This window comes from Ursus americanus, chromosome 34 (assembly GCF_024610735.1).
Source record: "Ursus americanus isolate L20-20 chromosome 34, mUrsAme1.1.p, whole genome shotgun sequence".
Lineage (NCBI taxonomy): Eukaryota > Metazoa > Chordata > Mammalia > Carnivora > Ursidae > Ursus > Ursus americanus.
The window spans coordinates 4,612,456-4,634,177 of NC_142160.1; the positions used below are offsets into that span (position 1 = coordinate 4,612,456).

The following is a 21,722-nucleotide window of genomic DNA, read 5'->3' on the forward strand; positions in this document are numbered from 1 at the left end:
TGGAACACAAAGCCTTGAGGGGATTTCACTGGTGTGTTTGGACGTCCCTGAGTCACGGACAGGGGAGGGCGAGAGGGGGAACTTGAGACAGGAGCCAGCCTGACCACCCTGATGTGCCCGGGAAGGGGCTCACAGCCTCTGCGTGGGGATGTTTGAGTCATCAGGGAAATAAGAAGTGTTAACAATTTATGATCCAGTCGTCTTCACTCTTTATTCTCATTTTCAACCTTATTTTCCTTCCCCAGGTAAGAGAACCAAGACTCTGACATTGCCCAGTACAGTTCCAAAACATATAAACCGTCTTTTGTCACTTGAAACTGATGGAGAGCAAACGCGTTCTGTTAGTTAATGGTGACGTGGAACTGAGGTGTGTGACATTCTGCTCTGGTGTCCGTGGTGTCCACCGGGCTCTGGACTCCAGCTCCTGGCACTTCTCAGACTTCTCAGTGCATTTATTATTGTCTGAAAGAAAAGAGCACCTCATCTTTCTGTTTTTGTTCCTTCTTTTACTTCTGTCTTCCTACCTGGCCTTGGTCCACAGATCACTGGCCATGGAATTCGTGTGCTTTCTCTCAATCTATAAATCACGGACACACCTTCCCTCCATGGTGGGGGATAGCCAGAGCAATCACTGTCGCCTCGATTTTGCATAGAAAGAATGGAAGTTCAAGAAGTTTAAAAGATTTACGCACAGACGCCGCGCCGACAGTCAGGAACTCTGAATTAGATCTACTTAACAAACATTATTTCCTTCAGCACTCCATCACTGCCTCACTAAGATTACCTGTATGTCAAATGTGGGAAGTAGGCTCTTGGAACCCCAGTTTGCAGGCGTCCACCACTGTGTCCTCGGAGTGGGTGGCCAGGAGCCGAGGTGGGGTGCTGCCCGGGGGGGGGGGGGGGAGCGGGGCGGAGGGAGCCCAGGGGCAGCAGTGCTGAGCGTTCCCATTGCCTTTGATGTTCCCTGTCACTCTCCTGGGCCATGGTAGGGCTCTGTGGGCAGATCCTGTGGTGTCCAGGGCTCTCCCAGTGGGTGTAGCTGAGAAGCCGGGAATCGCAGAAGATAGACTCCAGCGGTCCCGTAAACTGTTGGTAGCACAGAGTAGGGCAGGCAGTGTCAGTGATGGGACAGAGCCCGTACAGAAGCAGCGGAGGCTGTCAGCTGCTCCTCTGTGCTTAATCGAACCTTCGAGAAACCGGCATCGAATGGACAACACCATCTTTGTATCAGGACACCTACCACATTTATGTCACTTTCAATGCGTAGCGTACTCAGAAACACAAACTGAAAAGCTTCGAGGCAGGAGAACAGGAGAATTATATCTTTTAATATTTCTACGATATTTGAAGTGGGTATTTAAAGTGAAAAAAAGTAGTCAAAGTATTTTTTCTAAATCACTGCTTAAGCAGCTATAAACATTTTTAAGAAAAATAGCCCCGGACAGAAATATAATAGAGATTGCACACATTCATGAATCTGTCTGACTCCTAACAAGCCCAGCTGGGGAGGCATGGAGCATTTTCTACGTTAGCAGCGTAATTATAAATCGTTAAAATACCCACTTGATCACAGTAGAGAACATTTTTATGGCTTCACTTGAATGCTCACTTAAGAATTTTCTCTGAAATGTTCTCAGAGCAGAGACACTGAAACAATAAAAGTGAGGTATTGTAAGACCGTAATACTAACTTAGAAATAGTGGTGTAGAAACCTCGTACCCTGGCGCAGCCTTTCCACATGTTTTGTTTGTCTGTTTGCTTTCCCTGGTGGTAGGTCTTGCGTGAAGGAGGGATGGTATGTGGATGCTGAGGGGGAGGAGTTCCAGAACTCTCTCCCTTCCTTTCCATGCGAAGCAAGCCTGTGAGGGTCTAAGCTGTACCTTTCTCCCCAGATGTCCCTGCCTTCTTCTGATGCAGAATCTTGGTTCTAACTGTTGTCCTTTAAACTCTTGAGAATTGGTAAAATCTTGTCATGGGTCTTTCTTTTAGCCAGAGTTGGTAGGGCTTCTGAGCCCATCGGTCCAAACCCTCAGCGTGCTGACGGGATGTTGAAGGCATGAGACAGATGAAGGATTGACTTAAGACAAAGAGTAACTCAGCATCCTACTCTTGAAGTTTCTTTCTTGGGAGTTTTTTCCTAAGAATTCCTACTTAGTGTTTCCATCACTCGGCAGTCCTTGTTGGTAGGAAAACCTTGAAGTCTGTGTAGATAAAGCCTCCCGTCAGTAAGCGGCTTTCTCCCAGCCCGTGCCCTAGTGAGGTGTATGTTATTCCAAAAATCTTCCACCCTCAGTCTCAGAGGCGGGCATCCTGGGGCCTGACCCCTTTCTCTACCCTTTGCTGTAAAGCTTGGCAAAGAAAGTTGCCTGATCTGAGCTTCTGTTTTTCTTTCTTTCCATAAAAAACAGCCTGATTAACCCTCACACACAGGGTCATGGTATGGATTTATTGAGATCTTGCTTATGAAAAAAAAAATCACATTTAGTGTCCTGGAAATAGTCAGATCTTAGCACAGGTCAGCTCCTTTTCTTCAGATGGATGTCTGTCTGGTTCAAGCCAGCAAAGAGGCTGATAACAAAACAAAATTTTCAGTCAATGTGAATTCCATGAGATTTTGGAAATGGATGGTCTTCTGTTGCCTAGTGGCAAAATACCATCAGAAATGGACTTGGGATGATGCATACGAAAGCTCCTCTGTCGTAGAGGGGAAGAGTGATCACATAGCAGCGTGTGCCCAAGCTTCAGGTAGAAATACTATTCGTAGGAATCTGTATTTCAGAATTCCTCAAATCGGGGCACTCTTCCCCCTGCCCTAGATGCACTGAGGCGTTCATGGTCACCGCAGCAGGGTTCGTAACAGCCAAACATCAACAACTACTTAGATGCCTATCAATATGGAAAGGATGGACCATGTGAAGTCAATACTTAGTTTCCGAATATTTGTTGAGAACACCTTGATGTCTACTAAGTAAGTGATAATAAGTAACTGGTAAGATGATAAGTAGATACTTAGCACTTCCTCAGTGCTGGACACTGTTCCCCACAGCAAGCTTCTGACGTGAGTACTATTACCGTTTTACAGGCACAAATGGGCTAAAGAAATTGGCCAAGATCTCACAGTTAGTGGTTGGCAGTGAGGTGGCCAAATGTCTTGACCCACACAAGGCGGGTTGGATCTAGCCGCACTCTGAGGTCTCTCGAGTGGTCGCATCTCAAAGGGCTAAGAGCCTGGGCTTGGGGTCAGACAGCCCTGGGTAGGAACCCGCTGGCCAGCTGGCTCCTGAGGCAGATGACCCAGGACCTCTGAGCCAGTTTTCTCATCTGTGGAAAGTAAAGAGCAGGCACAGTCTCAGGGGGTTGCAGACAGGGGAGCCCATGGTGAAGACACAGGGGGAGGAGCTCTTACTGGGGGGACCCACTCTGAACCCCAGAATTGGCATGAAGATTATTTTAAACTGAAGGCATTGGGGAATGAGGAGCTGCAGAAAGAAGCCTTTGTGGCACTAATCTGACTAGAAGCAGCCACTTCTGAGAGGTGGCTCCTTGCAGAGATCCTGCTTTAGGCGGATCCACTCCCAGGAGAGAGATGGAGATAAACCTACCACAAATCCTCTCCACGGAATTTCATGGTACAGAACCAGAGAGACCACTCTCACCTGCATAAACAAATATTATCACAGACTTCCCCATCTCTGGTTCATTCTCCCTAAAACCTATTTGTCTTTCCTAAAGAAACTTTGTACTTTCCTTAGAAGTCCTGTCTCCTTCCTCTTTCCCTGCTAAATGGTTTTCTTAGAAGTCCTGTCTCCTTCCTCTTTCCCTGCTAAATGAGGTCTATAAGGCTCCAACTTTAACCACATAGGGAGCTGTCTTCTTCTCTTGTTCACTCCCGTTTATACGAACACACTTTTTCTCCTATTAATCTGCCTCTCATCAGTTTATTCTAGGGCCTCTAAAAGAGCCGGGAGGTCTTTCGTCCCTGACACTAACAGGTACTCAGTGCATAATACCATCATCCCCTGTGACTCTGAAATTTCAGGGTTCTAGCCTAGTCTGCATTTTTAAGGAGTCCAGAACCACCCTGAGATTATAAATGAGATCATCAAACATACTGAAACACAGAGGTAAACATTTTGAAATGGAAAAGATCTGAATTACACGCAGAACATAATGTAGCTTTCTTCCAATTCTGTAAAATTTTATGTAGGTGGAAATTTTACTGCAGAGACAAACCGTGGAGACAAATTACGGGAGTAGAATATAGCGTAGCAAAACTTGTCATTGAGCAAATGAGATGTCTAGTTAATGAGATGCATGGTTTTTTATTATGCCACATGTTGATTAAAAATGAGTGGTAAGCAGTTCACAAAAGTGACTTCAGTTGATCCGGCTTCTAAGTGATTAAACCAAACATGAGCTCCTGATCTGCCTTTCCAAAGATTGGGACCTGGGCGGATCTCTCCTCCCTGCTTCCCTTTTGGAGAAGGGAGGAGGGGTGTCTCCGGGTGACAGGATGGGTGTCTTGTGAATCCAGCACGTTTCCCTTCTCGGGGGAGGGATGCTGCGTATTTGCTAATATTTTGCCCAGTGCCTGGGATGTCGGCTGGAGCTTCTCTAGAACACTGTTAAAGATAGGAAGGATCCTGTGGCAGAGGGATGGCACCTGCTATGACTAAGCTGGGGACCTCATGTCTGCCCTGTCTCTAATCACGGGATCCCTACTAGAAAATCTGAAAGAAGAAAAAAAAGGTCTGGTGGGAAGCAGTAAATGCAGAAGATAATTATAATAAACCATAAACAATGGCTAACTAGGGGCGGGCAGAAAGCGTGACTTCTGCATGTTAAGCTTTGCTGTACTATTTGACTTTTCTAGCCAAAGCCATCTATGTTTATCGTTTATTTTCCATGTCAACAGGGGTTTTCTTGCTAGTGAGAACACACACCACACTTTTCTTTTTCTGGGTATTTTTTATTAAGAAATGTAACACATAGTGTTTAAAAATAAAAAAGTAATATGTAACCACGCATTAATAAAAGCGAACAAAAGAGCGCAACATAATAGATATATTAAAATATATAAATGTTTGCATAGCGGCTTGAATTAAATAGATTATCTAGTCCTATGCCTTTTCCTACACTTTCTCTAAGAAGTCTGCAGGGAGATGAACTTTAAACTTCCCATCCACAACTGTGAGATGTCTGAGCTTTTGCTCTATTTGCGTCAAGTTAGACTGCCCGTTTCCTGGATGCTGGAGAAGACAAGAGACTCCTGGGTCAGAGACAGGGGAGTGTGTGCCTGACTCGGTTATTCAGAAAGCCTGGCAGGCAGCATCACATCCCGGCCTTGGTTCTCCTTGACTCTACATCACACGTGCGCCATGTTTGTAGGCCCAGATGGATGCCTGCACATGCAGGGGGTTACATTACAGGAGCTTAGGGAACCTGAATCTTTTGTGCAGGAAGCATGCCTGCCCTTTGCCTGGAAGAAAAAAAAATGATCTTACAAGGCTGCTTTCTATATAAATGTCCTTGAAAGACAGTTCAGAATATAGTCAGGGCTTCTCTTTGTAAGATGTGCGGAAATGGAAGAAACCCATGGAGAATTGTCTTACCTCTGCTCTGGCCCCCACAGCCTTGTATCATCCTTAGGAAATGGCAAGTATGTGTAGCAAATTTTTCAACTTACTTTTCATATTTATTTCAACTTACTTTTCAGAGATATATTTCTTTTATCCTATTCTAAGCATAATTCTTGTGTTAGAATTATTTTTGAACTCATAGTGACCCTAATCATTTTGGTTTCACAGTATTGCTCACTTAAATTTAAAATGCTAAGAAAAGAACATTTTTGGGGGGAAGGTTACTGAAACGACCAAAACAACTTTACATAGACAATTAGTTGAAAAACAGCTATTTGATCTTGATGCAATTTTAAACTTATTTGGCTAAATCCTATATAAGTTAACACTTCCTTTGAATGCAGAATTATGACTATCACTCAGAAATGACTTTTATTTTTTGTATATATGACAGCAAAATCTTGGGATGGTAAGTATGTTTGCCTTATAAACAGAGTGTAGGATAAATCCCAATATCTGATTGGAGAAGAAAATTTTGAATGGAAAAAATTTTCATTCCACTGCTGCAGGAATGTTTGTTTGTTCCCCTATATTAAAATGGGCAGTTTGCCTCTTTCTTAAAAATATGCATTTATTTAAAGTTTATTTATTTATTTGTTTGTTTATTTATTTAATCTCTACACCCAATGTGGGGCTCGAACTCCTGACCCTAAGATCAAGAGTCACACGCTTCTCTGGGCTAGCCAGGCACCCTGGCAGTTAGCCTCTTGAAAGAAATGAAAATCCACATAGAATGGTTTAGAAGCATTTATTTAGTTGCTCAGTGGTATTCACTCTCCCTCAGAAATTATTTAAAAATGGAGTTTTTGTTCAAGGTGTCTAACACTAGTGTGAAGTTTTTTTTCCCCTAGTTTATCGTGCTGTAACTGATGCTGGGTGCTCAGGTGGTCTTCCCTCCACGTGCATGTTCCCTGGGGTCACTCGGTGCATCCAGATTTCCTCTTGTAGCAACCCAGTGGATTAGGACTCATTCTAAGGGCCTCATTTTACCTTAATCACCTCTTTATCGGCCCTGTCTCCAAACACAGTCATGTTCTGAAGTACTGTGAGTTCTGGCTTCCACATATGAGTTTGTGGGGGGCACACAATTCAGCCCATCACAGTAAGTTAGATGAACTCCCTACTTTTTGAAGTATTTTAATGTTGAATTAAGTACATTCTGATATCACTTTAAGTCACTGGTACTTCTCAATGAGAAATCTTCCTAAATTTTGTACAAATAACCCATTTGATATATCACTATTTTGAACGTATATAACCTGAATTGTTAAGGAATGCCTTCAAAACTATGCCTAGAGTCCAGTTTAAATGTTATATTTAATTCTTTTCATTCAGTTAGCTTATTTAATTCCTTCAAGTTGCTGATAGGAGATGTACACTATTAAATACTCATTTGAGGCATTTCTTATAACACTGGCAATACTCATTTTACTCTTTTGTGTCACTCTTCAAATACTGAAAGCTAATTCAGTTTTCACAAAATAAGCTTATGCTGTGTATCATATCACACACTTAGTGTGATATTCTGGTATTGTTTCCAATAACCATACGTTGTTTTTCAAGTATGATCTTGTTGCTATTGGAAATTTTTTTTTTTTTTTTTTTTTTTTGCTTTTTCTCTACTTTGAACTTCTTTGCAAACACTAATGGGCCTTTCAGATATCTTATAAAATGTATTTCTCCTGATCACTGAGGAAGATTGGGAAGGGAAGAGTATTGAGAAATCCACATTAGTTTTACTGCAGAGTCAAGGGAACCTGTCTTCTCTCCTGGGTTCATATTTCAAGCAGAAGGTAAAACTAAGCAGTAAAACCCTACAACTCAGCAATGTGTTTTAAAAATACGTTATTTCAACAATATTTTGGTAATGTTGCCATTGCCCTTTTTAATACAGCACAGATAGCAAAAGCACGTTAATGAAGAGCAGCATCTGGGACCCTGTTTCCTGCATCGACGTTGGCCCTGGGGTGTGGATGATCCCAGGGCCAGGCACTGTGGGTTTCTGTGTAGGGTAGCTGTGCTCAGTCACAGGACGGGTTCCGTCTCGAAGTGGGGGAAGGTGCTGGGACACAGAGAGGTGGTTGTGTCTTTTTGCTCAGTTACTGGTTTGATTTTGTGACTTGCTTCCACTACCAGGCCATAAAAGAAACTGGGAAATACTTATTAAGTGCATACTTTTTCCAACACATTGAGATTTTCCCATCAAAAGATATTACATACACGCCTGTAAGGTACATATTCTGTGCATTGATACATACAGATTACACACAAGCAGATCTTTTAAGTGCACGTCAGGTACGTGTTCGCTTGTTTTAAGTGAGAAGAGAGATTACTCGTTCACTTTCTAGAACACTGTTGAAGTCAACGCATCTGCACAAGTTAAAACTTTAGTGTTCACCTGGCACAAAGCACCTGGTTAACTGAGATCTCAAGGGGTGAGCCACTTCTTCCAGATCATACATTTGACCTCTCAATCCAGTTCACTCAATAAAACTAAAGGAGAAGGAGGATACTTTCCTTGTTTTATTTATATATAAATATTATAGTACTTTCTAGTGCACTCAAATACTAAAAATAAATTACAACAAGAGCATTTACTTTAAAGCACCTGAGTACAACTTTTACAGGTCTAACTATAGGAAATAATTTTAGTATATCCTTTCATGGTCCGTGAGCCTCTGGAAATAACAGGGAAAAATATTATTTTTAATAATAACAATAATTACTATTATTCCCCCATTACTCATGAAGAAGCTGAGATGTGGGGAGATTTAAGCGTCTTGGCCAAGACCATCATGGCTCCTTAATTAAAATGGCCAGAATTAGAGCTCGGGGATTCCTGCACACTCTCTTAATCCCAGCAACATCCTCCCTCCTACCTCAGAGGTCTTAAAATAAAATGAACAGCATGAGTGAATAATGAAGCTCGGATTTCCTAGGGACCCAGAGTAGAGGCTTAATATTTATTTATTTTTAAAATCACTGAGACCTATTTCTATAAGCAATGTCACTTATATCTTGAAATAAGGGATTGATATAAAAGCCTTTCCTAGGACACAGATATTTCAAACCTAAAATAACAAATACGTAATAGGCAACTCGAAGGTCATTTGTTGACTTTAACGCAAAATTGTGATGACTCACGTTACATTAGAGACCACGGCTCCACGTGAGCCTCCTAACGATCCTTTCTCATGATTTACATCCTACTCATGTGACTGCTAACTAAACTCATTGCAGAGTTGGCAGCTTTTCAGAAGGCCATCGATTCCGAAAACAAATTATTTTGGAAACACATTTATAGCACGTGAGTGGAGCCCAAGCTGCGGACTCGGATTGCCTTCAATATAGCTAACATGGAAACGGAAGACTTCATCAGACATCTTCTGTCCCTAATAGTGGATGAAACATTCAATTGTGATGCCTTTAAAGTGATTGAATATTGAGTCCATGTCCAACCGAAGTGTTCCTGGTGATCAATAGTGGGGAGGGTTTTGTTGGTTTGTTTCTTAATGCTAGGCGAGCTGAGAGGGGTGCCAGAAAGACAAGCCCGTGAACCTCGTTACACTAACTCATCTAAATTGTAAGAGAGGTTTTCTTGTTCTTTACACACAAAAATGAGGGCTTCCCCAAGGTCGCTCCTGTAACGAGAGATGGGAAAGATGGGGTCTTCACCTTCCCACTTATTAGAACAGAGAGTGAGCCTTTGTTTCTGCCAGCCTGTGTGTGGCCTGTGAATCCACGTCTGTCCTGGAAACACCAAAGCAAAAGTATGTAAGGCAAAGAATAGATTGTATCACCTCCTTAGAGATAAACATTGACTTTGCAAAAATATATGGGATCATTTCAGTAATGAGCCCCAAAAGTGAGAGGGCCATGCTAGTAGGGATCCCTCCTGTGCCAAACTCATTTCATTTAATTTCTGTATCTTTGAAGAAATGTATTATTGATTTGTACCCAAAGGGAGTGTTGATAGTTCTACGTAAGACGAGAATAATGTAATGCCTTAAAATTAGAGTGAATAAAGATAATTGCATAGATGTATACACATACATACATTCCAAGTATTGGAATATAATTAAAATTATACGTGACGAATGTTTTGTTTTGTATGCAGATTCTCAGAAGTTGTAAAGAGTGCTTTCTGAATCTCCTCTTTTCATAGACTATGAAGACACTATTGTCACTTGAAATATTTCTTAAATAGTATTCTGTCTAAATTCTATTAAAACAGAACCGGAAATTCCTTTCCTGCATGGCATCGTCATCACAGTCTGAAGTACAGTGTTGAGGACTGATATCCAATAAACACAGTACTTCAGAAGGTAGTCATGATATCCAAGGAAAATAAAACAATCTGTTAAAGTATCCTTCCTAGGAAATCATTTCATTATACGGTTTATACTGAGGTTAAAAATTTTTGTCAGTTACACTCAAATAAATATTGACTTCAGTTCTTAGGTTGAATTATAATTTTGGCTTCACAGTGAATGTAGGAACCGATGTCCCTCCCTTGAGTATTGATCTACATGTCTTGGGTATTGAACCTGAGTCAGGATGTAAGTAGCAGGATGCAGTTTGACAGATGAGCTTCCTCTGCCAAATGCGCCCACAATACCCAAAATGGCAGCCAAGGCCACGGCCCCAGTGGCCAGTGCTCGTGGACCGCCTACCTCCATGCAGGTGTGGGAACATGACTTTTCAGATATTATCTCACTTAGTAGCACCTCAAAATTTAGGGTTAGGTTTGACCAAGCTGGTTTTGTAGGTGAAGGAAGTGTGGCTGACAGCCCATAATAATAGCTAAGACCGTGTGCTGGAAAGTGGTGGCGTTGGTACAGTGCAGCTCCTGTGCAGGCCAGCCTGTGGTTCCAGCAGGAGGGTGGGGATGGGGAGAGCACATTCCCAACTTCCCATTTGGAGCATGGCGGCAGTGGAAAGGGTTTACCTGATCTCGGCATAACAGTTGCTAACCCTTGAAAAATAGGTGATGTCTGGCAAAGATTACACTTTCACTGAGAAAGAGAGAAACGACCGAGGGCCTCCCAGCTGATGTTTCATTCACTGGCCGAGAGGAAGGATCATAGTGTCTGAGACTGGCACTGCCATTGCATTTGAGTTTTCTATATTCTTAGCTCCATCTCTTCATACATGCTTGTTATGGCTTACAAGCCTGAGTAGTGATTGGGCTTGGTTTGGTTGGGTTTGGTTGTCAAGCCAGGTCTAGTGTTTCACAAAGCAAAACGACGAGGCAGGCATCCTTCTTGGCTGAACTAAGAACTTTGCTCCCGTGCTGCACGATTATATCTGACTGTTTTAACTGCAGGCAGGTAGCGGAGTCTGTCCTTCTAGTGCAAGTGAGCATAAGAAAGGTTCAGGTCTTTTGTTCCCTAATTTTATTACTATCATACGAAGGAGTATTACGAGAACATCTTTGACTCTCTGGATGATAAAACTTGGAGATCAAAGAGTGCAGAACTTGAACTTTTGATGGTGGGTTCCAAGAACGGATAGCATTTAGACAGATTTAACATTTGACGTTAGATTTTAAAAGAGACACACCATAGCTGGGGCTCTAACTCTTTGTTTTCAGAGCATAAACTGGTAAGGTCCTTGGATGGGCCAGCATTTTCTATTAAGATGCTGTGTTAAGATTAGGAAAACCTTAAGCTGTTATGGTTTCGCTATTGCATAGGCCATCTGGGAAAATTGATGAAGAGATGGATGAAGAATTGATGGAGTCAATTTTAAAAGGGATACAAAGCTCAGGCTCTAAAATGCTCAGAGCAGAAAGAGCCCGTTGAAACCCTGTTCCAAGGGAGGCTAGAGGAGTTCTGGGGCTCAGGTGGCAGGACAGAGGAGCCAAGCATCTCCGTGGACTTCACAGGCACAGGTGAATTGCTTACACATGAGCTGTGATCTTCTGACGCACCCTACAGCTTCCTGAGTATTGACTATTGATGTGCCGGCGTTAATGCTAACGTGGGCAAGACCGTAGGGGTGAGGGGGGTCGATTCGCTGAGAGGGGATAACTAAATTCATGTCATCTGAAACCCATCCTTCTCCCCCCCCCCCCCACATAAAAGTACGGAACACCTCAGTAAATGCCGTTCAAGAGGGGTGGCCAGGACAGGGTGGAGAGGCTGCGTGGGAATGCACTTCCTGTGTGTTGGAGTCTGTGTTGCATTTTGTAATTTTTCTTGCATGTATGTGTTACCTTTTAAAAAATGATTAAATCGTTAGTTACATAACTGTAATTAATGTGTGTATATGCAGAAGCATCCCCCTCTTTGGGAAGGGTTTCCCTATGTGCAGATATTTACATGGACATCAACACCATGAGAAACACGTCACACATCCTACCAGCCTGCCCTGCTTTCATGCTGGCCCCTTCTAGCATGAGGCCAGGTGCCTGTGGCTGAGCAAGCGCACCCCTCCGTCTTGTGGGTCCCCCGGGGGCTCCCGGAGTGCGGCTAACTTGGGGCAACTGACCACGCACAAAGAACACTGGGATTGAAATCCGAAACCCAGGAATCTAGTCTTGCTGGATGACAGCTATCCGACCGCTGCAGAATCATCCTACTTTCTTAGACTTTGGTTTTGCATTTATAGATGAAGGCTTTTGAACTAGAACCCTGTCTAGGTCCCTTCCAGCTCGCAAATCCCAGAGTGGAGGGTTTTTGCTGCACAAACTGCAAGTTATCATTGTGCTTGATTGCCTTGGATGTGGGACTGCATGTAAACGTCTTAACTGCTTAGAGATTAGGGAAATGCTTAAGGGAAGAGCAACTTTCCAAAAGCAAGCCTTCAAGGGTAGCAGGTTTATAGCCAGCTTCATGGTGCCACTGAAATTTAAATCACCCTGCAAATGAGGAAAGCTTAGAACAATGGTGACTGACTAATCCAGGCCCTGAAGAAAGGTTGTCACATCCCTCTCGAACAGTAGCAGCATTTCTATAAAGCAGGCAGCCTTTCACATATTAACAAAGTGAAGCCTCCATCCGTCACTGGCATGAGAAGTGACAGCGTGAACTCCGTGCTCTGCAGGCGCATTGATCCCTTTCTCCGTTCTCTCCCAGGGTTTTCCAGGAAACACAAACGCGGACAGTGTGGTGCATTACCGACTGCAGCCTTCCTTCGAAGCCAGGTTCCTGCGCTTCCTCCCCTTAGCCTGGAACCCTAAGGGCAGGATCGGGATGCGGATAGAAGTGTACGGATGCGCATACCGTAAGTGGTGTTTACCCCCCCAACCCCCCACCCCCGAAATCAGCCACAGAGGGGCACGCTTTAAAGCCCAGGCTGAAAACCGAGCTTGACTTTTTCCAGCCTCTTAAATAGCTCTGTGTGTAACACTGTTTTTATGGAAAGCCGGATATTGCTGTCTTTATTTTCTAGTTGAATGTAGAGGTGCGCCCGAACGGAGCCTCAGGGTCCTAGATTCCCAGAGAAGAGCAGGGTACCTGTTTTAGAGTGGGTGCGTCATAAAATTAACGAGTCGACAACAGTAAGTCACTGTGATGGATGGTGCTGTTCTCGGACACTGAGGTGACCCTGGTGTGGGAACACAGGTGACAGCAGGTGATCTTGTTTTCCCTGTAATCCACAATGACTTGGTGCTTCTCCCATATTCACTGCTTGAATCCCCACTTTCCTCGAGGTGAACCCTCGTTTGAACATCATGTCTGTGTTGTGTCTTACCTCTTTTCTCACTGATGAGAAGAGTGACAGAAGTCACAGCCAACGTGAGCCTGAACACAAGCAGAAATGCATTCAGTGACATCTGTGGGGGAATCGACTCTACACTTGACATTTGGATGATCCAAAACATACTGGAATTTCTTAAATGACTATGAAAGAAAAAAAATTATTTTAAAAAAATCTTCTAGAAAACTGGAGAATAACCCAAAGAGTATGCTGGATGGGAACATCGTGGGAGGTTGGGTTTTTGGTCACACTTCATTTCATACCTGATCAGAGCATTAGCTTTGCAGAAAAGTATCAATAAGATCTACCATATGCAGAATATTTAATGTGTCAGATCCTACCTTACAGACATTTTCTCATTCAACTCTCACACCAGCCAAGGGGATCTGGTATAGTCATAAGCTCTCTGCCTCAGAGGAGGACTGGAGATGTTTGCGAGAGCTATTACCTACTGGATCTAGGATTTAAAAACTATGTCTTTTTTTCCCCAAAATTTGGTTCTCATAACTTCTATATCATTCAGGCTTTCGTTTCTTTATTCCCTCACATGCCATATAAGAATTTATCAGACACTTGCTACTTGCAAAGAACTGTGTTAGGGATTGGACGTAGGGGGCCCTTCTAAAATGATTGATTTTCTTTGTCGGAATTTTATGAGAAGTCATAAAATTGTACAAAATAAATGTAAAATATCGGAACACGAACCTGGGGCCTAGGGAGTAGAGCGGTCAGTCGGTTTGCAAAGCGAAGGGCTTGGAAGGTGAGCTGGGGGGTAGGGAGGGGCTTCCAGGAGGGAGGGAGGAAGGAGCATTTGAAACAAGGGCCGTAGAATCTTGGTTTCTGCTGACTCAGGGATCGGGGAGCGTGTGGGCACTGTGGGGCGCAGTGATCGCTGCATAGCAACGACAGCACCGGCCCTTTGCTAACCCCACAGACAATGAGACCTGATGTGAGGCTCACCATCCCAGAAGCATCCCCATCCTAGATTCAAGGGTCCCCTTCGGCCTCAGCTGAGACCAGGCCCCGTCTTCCTGAGGACAGGCTCCGCTTTCGCTCCGTTTCCAAACCCCACCTCTGTGTTGGCATTTCCATGCAGTGCAGATGGTGTTGTGATGCTGTCAGCCTTTTTCCCCTCTATCCATTGGCCATCTCCTTCCCTCCTTTTGCTTCTGAGATCCATGAACGTGCTTACCGCTGCAAGCTGGGACATCTGATCTGCGTTTTCTCTTTGATCCCATAAAATTAGCTTCTCCTTTCTCCCATTACTGTGGAAACAACTTCAGGCTTACTGACTTCAAAGCAGAACATGGTCTTTGATGGCGATTTGCCATTAGCTGGATGTTCTTTGTGAGGAGATATTACACCAGTTCCTTGGGTCAGAGGTCAGTACCAGGGAGATCAGAGCTGCGGGCCTGGTCCCCAGAAGGGCCTTCATGCCTCCTAAATTCAGTAAACATGAGCTGTCGAGCCCAGGGGGCTCCTAGCATAAAACTAGACTGATAATAATCATCGCGACTTGTAAAACTAGGCAAAGTACCTTCTTTATTAATAGTGGGGCCTCTGTATTGTCTTCATTTTTATTATTAATAAGAATAATTGTTCAAGCATAGAGCTTTGCACTTTTATTTTTGACAGTAATTGAATATGATATGGTTTATAGCCCAAAGTGCTAATTATTGTCTTTTTTTCCCCCATTTCTATTTTCACTGCTCTGTTGATATTGAGAAAATGTCCAGATTGCTTATCTTGGCATATAATGTCTCTTAGATGCAACTTCTCTTTTTGGTTTCATTTCTTGAAACTCCAATTACAGTAATCCTTGTTATTCCTACAAACACCAGGCATTTTTCATGGCTTCCTGGCTTGGCATACACAGGTTCTGTACCTGAAAATCCCTCCTCTCGCCTGACTCCTAGAGTGGACATGGAGCATGTGGCGTCTTCTTAGAGTTCCTCGCCCCCTCCAACAGTCTTGTGTGTCCACTGCCATATTCCCCAAGGACTTGTTCTAGGCTTTGTATCCCACTCCAAAAAGGTCTCCATTTGGGTTCCTCTGCTTTCTTAAATTTTCAATAACATTTACACACTCTGATCAGTTCCACGTTGACATCCTCGACACAGATCTCTGAAGCCACAGACACAGACACTGGCCCCAGGTCCACCGTCATTTCTTTCTCCATTGTTATTCATCTTTTGGGGTATCTTCTCTTCCTCCTTTTCTACTTTGACTCCTTGCGTTCATGGTCAGTGTCTTCTCAAGCGTTCCCTTGAACTCATACCATTCGCATCATGTGGTGGTGTGCTCTTGTAATGTAATCTTACGTTTATTAGTGTGTTGATTGTTTGAATAAGGGAAGGGAGAAAGAAGGAGAGGAGGACGGAAGAGGAGAAAAGAGGAAGGAAGGGAGTGCGTGAATCCTTAGGAATATGGAATATGTAGGCATAGAATGGCCAACACCATGGGGGTCTACCAGTCATCCACGTGACACTCTTGTCCTGTGTCAAATTAGGCATTGAAAATAAAATGGGTACACAGGAAAGAGGAGAAGGAAATAAAACATGTAATTGGCATTTTAAAATATTGTGTTTATTTGGGGCATCTGGGTGGCTCAGTCAGTTAAGCATCCATTGATCTCGGCTCAGGTCTCTATCTCAGGGTCGTGAGTTCAAGTCCCACGTTGGGCTCCATACGGGGCATGAAGCCTACTTTAAAAAACTTAAAATACTGTGTTTATTTTAAAAACGTATAGACTGTTGCAGTAAAAATTTATAGGCTTTATTTAGCAACCTCAACATGTGTTGATATTTATAAGCCTGTTGTTAACATTCTATTTTATATGCAATGTAGTGTTTATGTTTTATACACAATGAGATACATATTCATTGACCCATGTAAATTCTGATGTTCTTTCTTCCTTTGTATTGATCTCTGTTTCCACATTTCATTTTCCTTCCCCGCAAAGACTTCATTTAATATTTTCTTGCAGCATAGATCTGCCGATGAGGCATCTTTCACGTTTTGTATGTCTGAAGAAAGTTGGTATTTCGCCTTCATTTTTTAACATTATTTTAACTCAGTATAGAATTCTAGGTTCATCACTTTCAAGATGGCGCTCTTCTGTTTCCACACTTGCATCCTCTCCACTGAGAAATCCGCCGCCATCTGTAATTTTGTTTCTCTGAATATGACATGACCTTTTTTTCTTTAGTTGCTTTTAAGATTTTGAACAATTTGTTTCTGGTTTGATTCTGTTTTATTTTATTCTGTTTCTTGTGTTCAGAGCTCATCAGGCTATTTGAAATTGTGGGTTTATAGTTTTCATCAGCTTTGGAAAGTTTTAGCCATTGTTTCTTCAAATATTTTTTCTATATTTTCCCTTCACTCTTTTCCATCAGGGACCCAATTATCATTGATAAAACATGTATCAGGCTGTTTGACTTTGTTTTGTTACATGACTTCACTGATGTCCTGGTTTTTTTCTTCTTAAATTATTATTATTTCCTCTTTGTTTCACTTAAAAATATTGCTATTTCTGTGTCTTCAAGTTCACTGGTCTATTTTTCTGCAATGTTTTATCTGCCAGGAATCCCATTCAGTGTATTTTCCAACTCAGACATTGTAATTTTCACTTTTTAAAAAGTCTTTTGTGTATCTACTTGACTTTTTGAACATATGGATGACAGTTATAACAACTACTTTAGTGTCTTTCTTTTCTAATTATAACATCTGTGTCAGTTCTGTTTTGATTGATTTTTTTCCTCATTGTGGGTCGTACTTTCCAGCTTCCCTGTATGCCTGGAAATTTTTGAGTAGAATCCAGACATTTTGATTTTTACCTTGTTGGATGCTGGATATTTTTGCTTTCTTATAGCTTGAGTTTTCTTCAAGGACACATTGAATTGAATGGATTTGGATCCTTTTAGGTTTTGCTTTTACAATTTGTTAGCCCACACCGGAGCAATGTTTGGTCTAGGGTAGTTATTCCCACCACTAAGGTAAGACCCACCACCCAATGGCAAAGACTGGGGAGGTTTCCAGTCTGGATGATGCAGTGGGCGCTATTCCCAACCCTGTGTTCAGCCATCGTTCTTTCCCATTCATCCTTTTCGATGGTTCATTTCCTGGTCTTGATGAGCTTTACCACTCGCACGCACTGATCCATACTTTGCTGAATGCTGATCACCAGTGTTCTCCCCGTTTATCCTTCTCTGCTCCATGCTTTCCCAGTGGACACCAGGGGCTTTGTTCCCACCAGACTCCTGACTCTATGTCCTCTTCTCAGGGCGTCTGCTGGGCTCTGCCCTTGTCTCTCCTTCCTGCTCTATGACCTGGAATCTCTCTCGAGGCAGTGCCCCAGGTGGTGTTCCTGGGCTTATCTTGTATGTCTCTCATCTCTTGGGCATCATGAAAACCATTGTTTTATGTGCCCTCCCCCCCAACTATTTTTTCTGGCTTCAAGTGAGAGAGTAAATCTAATTACTCCATCTTGATCAGGAGCCGAAGTCATAAATGCAGCTCTCACTCTTGTGGCGCTTCCTTTTCGTTGCCCAGCGCTCTCACATAATAATGTAGCCAACACCCGTGTTTCAGGCACTGTTGCGCACACTGTCTAGATGTTGACTTATTTAATACTCCATTCAATGTTGTGTGGGAAAGACCTCTTCATCCTCTACAGAGGAGGTAACGGGCACAGATGGGTTAAGGATCCTCTACAGAGGAGGAAACGGGCACAGATGGGTTAAGGATCCTCTACAGAGGAGGAAACGGGCACAGATGGGTTAAGGTTTCCACAATAGAATCAGGATTTGGATCCTCACAGGGCAACTCCAGCCCTTTCTCTGAGCTACTGCTCTGTGTTGTTCTGAAAGGCTGTTTGTGGGACCAGACCCAGAGGCTGTGATTCTATCAGTACAAATCTAGTCTCATGCTGGTAAATGGATTTCTTTCCCTAAATGACTAGTATGTGTGGGCCCTTTTTTTCATCATATTGTTACTGATAGTCATCAAATATAAACATATATGTAATATAAATATAAATTTATATATGCAATATAAATATATGTAATATAAATATATGTGATATAAATATAATAAAATTTTAAATGCCATAATAATACAAATAATCAACTCTAACATTTTTTATTTGAATAAAAACACCAAAATAATGCATTACATTACCCCTGAACATCACACTTAACTTTTACAAGAAGGCTTCATGAAAAATGTCTTTATATTAATTCAACTAATTAAATAATTGGGGTACTTGAAACAGTGGTCACTTATTATGAATTAGGATGGGAAACAATAGTTTCGTCTATTGTAAGAGTAAAGAACCTATATCCCCAAATAGAAAATGTGGTACTTAATTGAAAATAGAAAGTGTCTTTTCCGATTTTATATGATTTTAATTTAGAATTATTCGTGTTATTAACTGAGGTTATATTTTCATGCCTATCACTAACAGGTGGCATGCAGGTGAGGGGAGCCTCTACTTAGTGGAGATTGCACTCAGGGGTGCCTGCCTGGGGCTGCCCCCCATCCACACTTGGAGAGCTAGCTACTGCAAACTCACTGTCCCACAATATGATGTTTTGGTTTAATTTTTAAAAATCTGTTGCCTTTCAAAATTGTGTTTGAGTGATACATGCTTAAAAATGTTCTATTTAGTGACTTGTCAGTTTGTTTTCAGATATTCAGATTGATTTATGAACGTTTGTAAGTAAACAACATTTTGTAGAATTGATTCTCTTTCACAGGGCCTCTAATCGAGTCTCCAATCTAAATATTCCTGTTGCAGGTCATCTTTGTAACAAAGTGTACTCTTATTTATCATGTAGGCTTCACACTGGGGCTTCTTGATCCACAGTATAGCCCGTTGTTTGAACCGTGTTGGCTACTGTTGGGTGCCTATCTGTAATTTGCATGTGGCAGGTGCCATGTGATTGGTAAGGTCTTACATTCGTTCTTTCCAGACACTTCCCCAGAGAAGAGCCCCCTTGCTCCTACTTCCTCCAGCCTGACTGTGAGCTTCCTTGTCACTAGTTTCCTTAGCAACCCACAGTAAGACTAGAATATTCCTGGTGAAATGCGTTCTTTCCTGATAGCAGAAGTGAGAAGGTGAGGGAAGCAGTGTCAGCTCTGGGAGGGCCGGACCACGTCTGTCCCCTTGGGTTTCATCCCAGCATCCCAGCACCTAGTGGGTGCTGCACCCATGTTAAATGAAAATGAAGCCGTACTTGGGGAACGGACGGAAATTAAGTCAGGGCAGTGTGAGGGGAGAGGAGGGAGGGAAAATGAGGAGGAAATGGTCTTTTAATAACAAAATGGTATTTGCCAAAGCAAAATCCCTGCCAAAGTGGAATCTGAAGACTGTCCCTATAAAACCAATCTTTTATATTACTACACAGGAGCCAAAATATTTACCTATTTTTTGACCTCATAAATACATATTCAGGAATAGCCACAAATGAAGTGTATTGAATTATGCAACAGGCAGATCAACAAAAATAATTAAATTTGTGATTTCCCATCTAAAATAGGGTTTTTAATTTTTATTTTTTATTTTTTATTTTTATTTTTTTTTTTTAAGATTTTATTTATTTATTTGACAGAGATAGAGACAGCCAGAGAGAGAGGGAACACAAGCAGGGGGAGTGGGAGAGGAAGAAGCAGGCTCATAGCGGAGGAGCCTGATGTGGGGCTCGATCCCATAACGCCGGGATCACGCCCTGAGCCGAAGGCAGACGCTTAACCGCTGTGCCACCCAGGCGCCCCTGGGTTTTTAATTTTTAAATCGAAGAAGGATCCCAACATGTCTGGCCGTGAGCTGGTTCTTATCACGGCCACCTGTAAGCAGTCAGGAATCCGGCACGGAGAGCATCACTGGTTGATGCTGCAGAGTGAGGGATGAGAAACCTCTGTATGGGCCAGACAGCACACATTTTAGGCTTTGTGGGTACCTGTGCTCTCTGCCATGATTCTTTTTTTTTTAACGACCCTTTAAAAATTAACTTGTGGGGCTGTACAGGCTGCAGAGTTATGTGAGTCATTTCAGATGAAGAGAAGGAGCAGCCTCACATTGCAGACTTCTAAAAGCAATTCCTGAATTTTATCTGTGCTGTTTTTACCCTCTACACTGAGCTTAAGTTTGTTATCATTTAAGATTTTAATGAAACTACGAGGACTACCACAAGATATATTGTTTGAAGTGGTTTTGCTTTATTCCATTGACGACATAGCTAGGTTATCATTCAGTCCCCTTATAGGCTTAGTGAACCTGTCAAAATACATGTTAAATGTGCCTCATAAGATATAATGTGATGATTAACATGTGGTTGATTGTTCTAGATACAAGTGTTAGTGATCTCATTGGAGAGAAAATGAAAACATGAGAACAAAAGGGTTTCAAGGCCATTTTTTTGTGTTTCTACAGATTGAATAAATTTTTCACTACTCCATTTTGCCCAAGGGGAATGTTCCAGGAAATATAATTTAGGTTCTTTAGAGCAGTGGTTCTCATATGTAGTCACCAGACCAGCCACATCAACATTGCTAGGAAACACGTCAGAAATGCAGATTCTCAGGTCCCACCCTAGGCCAGCAGAGTCACAATCTGGGATGGGGCCCAGTAATCTGTGCTTAGCCAACACGGCAGGACATCCTCATCCCTAGAAGACCAGTGTTACTCTTACAAAGCAATGGTGGCAATAGGGAAGCTGGGGACAAACACGATCTGATCAAAATAAACCTGATAAAATCATTCGTGGAACAAACATTTCTTCTTCGCTAACTGCAGAAATGAGCCTTAATTATTATCATTGCCTTTCAGTGACATGCTGGCAGATAAACTATACTAGTAAAATGTGAAATCATTTAAATCCTTCATTATCAAATTCTCATTACTGTATTGTCATCTGACGTGCTAAAGGACATCATTTTAATTTGACAAAGGGTTATGTTTTTATCAGACATTCATTTAACTATGCAATGAAGAATAATTGCTTGTTTCTGTGATTTCTAGACACACTTCCGTGTTTATGTATTTTCCACCATGTATGGGAATCAAAATCAAACTCCTGAATTTTCAAAAGGTGGCTGCATGAAATAAATGATTCCTTAGAGTTGCAAACATAAAGGGTTTACTGTAAATATTTTGGTTCATCTGAATGAAATAGGTCCCAGTGTCATTAGGTATAGGGTTTTGTGAAGTTAAACGACATCGTATCATTGGCTCGAAAGACACCAGCTTCCTGTTTCACTGGCTTTCTCTTAAACCTTCATTTATTGCACCTACACATTTTTTAAAATTTCCTTTTTAAAAAATTTATTTGAGTGAAGTGTACACACGATGTTACATTAGTGTCAGGTGTACAAAATAGT

The 21,722-nt window shown here is 42.2% G+C and overlaps 1 protein-coding gene across 3 annotated transcripts in view; it reads left to right on the forward strand.

Annotated features, from left to right (window-relative positions):
* Window positions 1–21,722, forward strand: part of LOC123776395 (contactin-associated protein-like 3) — a 178,769-nt gene that overhangs the window by 68,918 nt on the left and 88,129 nt on the right. For all 3 annotated transcript variants that reach the window (XM_045772334.2, XM_045772335.2, XM_045772337.2), the window contains exon 4: window positions 12,719–12,866. In XM_045772334.2, coding sequence (XP_045628290.2) covers window positions 12,719–12,866 — 148 coding nt within the window. The remainder of the gene's footprint in view (window positions 1–12,718; window positions 12,867–21,722) is intronic.